Raw genomic sequence first — 4,448 nt, 5'->3', positions numbered from 1 at the left:
AAGATGCTCAGATGGAAAACTTTCTGGCATCTCCATTCCCAAAGCATGTGGAATAAAGGTGTGACGACGGCTCATGCTCTTGGAAAGCCACGTCAGTGGAAACTCTGTGTTTGGTGATATGGGGTGTCTTGGGCATTTGATCTCTCTCCTCTGCCGCGGCCCTGCCGTGCGCTGCGTGGCTTTGCAGAGCAGCACCCCCAGAATAATTGAAGTTGCTCAGAAATACCAGTCTCCAGCGAAGGAGGCACAGGGCGTGCGGCGGCGATGTGAGGAAGACAAATGGCTGGGGTGGAGGGGGGCTGGCGGTGGCAGGAGCTGGGCTGGGGCGGGGGGAGGGCTGCGTGTGTACGATGGGAAAAAGAAAGGGTGTAAATTGATACTGGAAAGTCCTCGCGCAGGGATTTTGGTGAAGCACGTACGCGCAGGCATTCCCCCTTTGTGCTGGGACAGATGGGAAGCTTCAGTCACCAGTGTGGAGCGGTGGCTCCTCTGCCTCCCCGCCTCTGTAGAAAAACCTCTTATCTCTGGTTCCAGCTCAAGCCTCTTGCTTGGGGGCTGGTGCAGATTTCTGCTGGTGCAGGTCTCTGCTGGCTTTCAAGTGAAAACAGCTTTGTCCTGGCCCAGCAGCTGCAGCTCTTGTTCCGCTGGGCTCTTCTGCTTCGCCTCGAGTCCCAAAGCTGCCCTGGGTTGGAGCTGGGAGGCTGAGTTGTCCCCAGTGAACAGGCAAACCTTGCTCTGGAGGGGTCTGGATACAACCCTGCTCGTCCTTTTGCTTGGGGCTTGATCCTGCTGGGTGCTGTGTCCCTGAGCAGGGACTGTGCTCCTTGTCGGTGGTGCAGGGAGAGCTGCTGTGGAGGGGATGCTGCTGTGGGAAGGGGAAGAGAGGAACTGTCTGGTGGCAGAGAAAACCGGTGGAATTTTCCAAATAAAATGAGCGGGGAGAGGCAGCATCATCCCTGCTGCTCTTGCTGCCCTTTTGTCTGCGTTTGCTTCCTTCTGCCACCCAGGCTGTGCTCTCTCGTGAAGTTGCTTGTTCCTCTCCTAAAAAGGACAGTTAAATGCCACCCAAAGGACGGCTAAGACCTTCTAAACCTCCTGTCAAAACAGCAGTGTGGCCATGCAAAAGCTGATCCAGCTGGAGGAGCCAACATCTCTCTCTCCCCTCTGGCTTGGCTGCTCTGTTTGCATTTCTCTGCCTCCCCCATCACCTCTAATCCAGGCTTGGAAGGACTCATCCTGCTCCGAGCCCATAGCCCTGGCTGGTGGCCACGGGGCTCAGCCCAGGGCCCCCCCGACCCCACTCTCACCGTTGCCCCCAGCTGGGTGCCATGGCTGTGCCGCTGGGGCTGCTGCTGGCCCTGCTGGGCTGCACCGTGGCGCTGGACCCTGCCCTGGAGGAGGCCTGGGAAGGGTGGAAGAGCCTCCACGCCAAGGAGTACCCAGGGGTAGGTCCTGCTCCCCCAGAACCAGCTCGGGGGGGGTTAATCTAGTGCCACCCACGTGCACCCACCCCGTCCCATGTCCCTGTGTTCCTGAGGGACGTTTCTGATCTTGCTGCCATTCTGCCTCATGACAGGAAGCAGAGGCCATCCGCCGAGAGGTCTGGGAGAAGAACCTGCGGCGCATCCAGCAGCACAACTGGGAAGAGGCGCGGGGGCAGCACGGCTTCCGCCTGGCCATGAACCACTACGGGGACCTGGTACCTGCCCGGCACCTTCCCCTCCCTGCACCTGGGGGCTGCACCGGCCTGGATGCATCCAGTGCCTGAGCTGGGGACACTGGGGACCTCTTGATGCACCCAGGGCTTGATCTGGGGACCGGCTGCCCCCAACCCGCTTCACTGAGGTGCCCCTGGGGCTGGGCTGCTTGCCAGGGGTCGGCCAGCCGGGGGGGGAATCGTGGTGCTGCTGGCTGGGCACTCGTGGCATCACACGAGTTCTCCCTTGGTGACCTGCAGACCGACGAGGAGTTTAACCAGCTCCTGAATGGCTTCAGCCCAGCGTGGCAGGAGGAGCCGGTGCGGGTCTTCCAAGCGTCAGCAGCCCTGAAGACCCCGGCAGAGGTGGACTGGCGGGCGAAGGGCTACGTGACACCTGTAAAGAACCAGGTGGGCACGGGGTGGGGGTCTGTGTGATCAGTGCCAGGAGTCTGGGCAACAGAAACAAGCAGCATCCTTCTCCTAAGCACCGAAAACCTGCAGAACCCAGAGAAGCAGCTCCTGTCGCTTTGGCCACTGCAGTTTTGTAGCTGAGAAGCTGGAGAGCAGCATCGGGGGGTCACAGTGTCCCTCTCCAGCAGTTTTAGGGGTGAGGCTGTGACCCCTCTGCTGTCCCCATCTCACCCAGGGGCACTGCGGGTCGTGCTGGGCGTTCAGTGCCACAGGGGCCTTGGAGGGGCTCGTCTTCAACCAGACAGGGAAGCTGGTGGTGCTGAGCGAGCAGAACCTCATCGACTGCACCCGAAAGCTGGGCAACAACGGCTGCCACGGCGGATACATGACTCGCGCCTTCCAGTACGTGCACGACAACGGCGGCTTGAACTCTGAGCACATCTACCCCTACACGGCCACGGTAAGGGAGACCTGGTGGCCCCGGGGACACGGCAGAGCAGTGCTGGTGGGTCCCAGCCCCAGCATCGCTCTCCTTCCCCTCAGGACACCTCCACCTGCCAATACAACCCCCAGGACAGGGCGGCCAACTGCTCCGCCATTTGGCTGGTGGCCCAGGGCAGCGAGGCAGCACTGGAGCAGGCAGTGGCGGCCGTGGGCCCTGTGTCTGTGGCGGTGGATGCCAGCAGCTTCCACTTCCACTTCTACACGTCAGGTACTGTCTCACTTTTCGTGGCATGGATGGGGAAACTGAGGCAGGGCTGCCTTGCTATGGGCTGCTGAGCGCTTGTTGAGCTCTGGAGTTTTCCTGGGACACCCAGCTCAGAGGGATAGGATCCACCACCCTGCTTTCACCTGGAGAAAAAGAAATCAGGGCCGGACCCTGACTCACCCCATCTCTGCCCTTCCCAGGCATCTTCAGCAGCATGTTTTGCAGCCAGCAGGTGAACCACGGGATGCTGGCTGTGGGCTATGGCACGAGCCAGGAGCTTGGGCGCAATGTGAGCTACTGGATCTTAAAGAACAGGTAGGAGCCGAACAGGTTTGTCCCCCCAAACCCACTGCCCCTTTCACCCCCACACACAGCCTGTCCCCCCCTTCCTGCCGGGGTTGGAGCTGCATGGCAGGAGCATCCTTGTCCCTCAGGGTGCTCTGGCTCCTGTGCCTCTCGCTCATCCTCCCTGCACAGGGCCGGTTCTGCGTGCGTGGGAACACGGATGTGCTCATTCTCCATCTCTTCCTGCAGCTGGTCGGAGGTGTGGGGCGAGCAGGGTTACATCCGCCTGCTGAAGGGTTCCGACAACCAGTGCGGGGTGGCCAACCAGGCCAGCTTCCCCGCGCTGTGAGCCAGGACATCCCTCCCTCCTTAGGCAGCTCTCCCTTCCCCGGCTGTGGATCTACGGCTGTTTCCTTCTGGAAAGGAGCTTTTGTTTGTGTGCGGTGAGAAGCAATTAAAAGTGGTACAGCTAATCACCTTGCGCCTGCAAACGGTGGCCAGGCAGGGTTTGGTGGCTGAGGCGAGGCTGATGCAGCCCGTCCTTTTCCTGGTGAAAAGGCGAAGCTCCCTGCACACGATGCTTGGCGAGCGGCGCTTTCTCTGTGCCATTCCTCCCAGTCTGGCCATCTCCTTCCCCTCCTGCGGCCCTTTTTCCTTCCAGCTGCCTCCCAAAGGCTACCAGCCAGGATGGATTTTCTGGCTGTGGCTGCAGCTCTGCCCGACGCTGCAGGAGCGGAGCCAACACTGCTGCCCCTGCACACCCAGCTCTTTTAAAAATGTCTTTACCCCATTAAAATTGCGTGACACGGCAGAAAATGAACCTTTCCCCCCCCATTCTGCTCTTTATTTCCTCTCTCCTCCTGAATAATCTGGGGGCTTTGGTGCCTGGCACACACAACCCAGCAGCCTGGAGGGTGAGCAGGGGCCAGGCTGCGGCGAGGGGGGCTGCAGGGACGGCATTTAACGGTCAGTGTGAGGTTAAGGGCTGGACTAGATGATTTTCAAGGTCTTTTCCAACCTCAATGATTCTGTGATTCTGTGGCAAGGGACATGGCCTGTGGCAGTGTGGGCTCCCCAGGACGTCCCCCGTGGGAGCAACCACACAGCAGAGCGTGGCCCCAGTGGGGCGCTGGCTGGGGACAGGCTGCTGTCGCCTTGTCCCCTTGTCCTACACCCCCGTGGTTCCTCGTCCCCGCGGTCCCTTGTCCCCACCGCGGCCCCCAAGGGGTTAACCCGCCCGGGCTCCCTGCCCACACCCAAGATGGCCGCCGGGACGCCCGCTGAGCGGCCGCAGCCCGCGTTGACCCTTCCCGCCCGCCGTAGCCCGGGCTTCCTTTCCAAGAT

At 61.0% G+C, this 4,448-nt stretch overlaps 1 protein-coding gene across 1 annotated transcript in view; it reads left to right on the top strand.

Annotated features, from left to right (window-relative positions):
* LOC113489368 (cathepsin L1-like) overlaps positions 1 to 3,862 on the top strand; it is a 4,670-nt gene extending 808 nt beyond the window's left edge. The window contains exons 2-8 of the mRNA XM_026865007.1: positions 1,320 to 1,445; positions 1,577 to 1,699; positions 1,958 to 2,107; positions 2,346 to 2,570; positions 2,654 to 2,822; positions 3,020 to 3,134; positions 3,354 to 3,862. Of these exons, the coding sequence (XP_026720808.1) occupies positions 1,320 to 1,445; positions 1,577 to 1,699; positions 1,958 to 2,107; positions 2,346 to 2,570; positions 2,654 to 2,822; positions 3,020 to 3,134; positions 3,354 to 3,453 (1,008 nt within the window). The 3' untranslated portion in view covers positions 3,454 to 3,862. The remainder of the gene's footprint in view (positions 1 to 1,319; positions 1,446 to 1,576; positions 1,700 to 1,957; positions 2,108 to 2,345; positions 2,571 to 2,653; positions 2,823 to 3,019; positions 3,135 to 3,353) is intronic.
* The last annotated feature ends 586 nt before the right edge of the window (positions 3,863 to 4,448 follow it).

The sequence above is a fragment of the Athene cunicularia genome, assembly GCF_003259725.1.
Source record: "Athene cunicularia isolate RWA chromosome 28 unlocalized genomic scaffold, athCun1 chr28_part1, whole genome shotgun sequence".
NCBI classification, from domain to species: domain Eukaryota; kingdom Metazoa; phylum Chordata; class Aves; order Strigiformes; family Strigidae; genus Athene; species Athene cunicularia.
The sequence above is the reverse complement of the archived record's forward strand: the minus strand, read 5'-3'. Positions and strand labels throughout refer to the sequence as shown.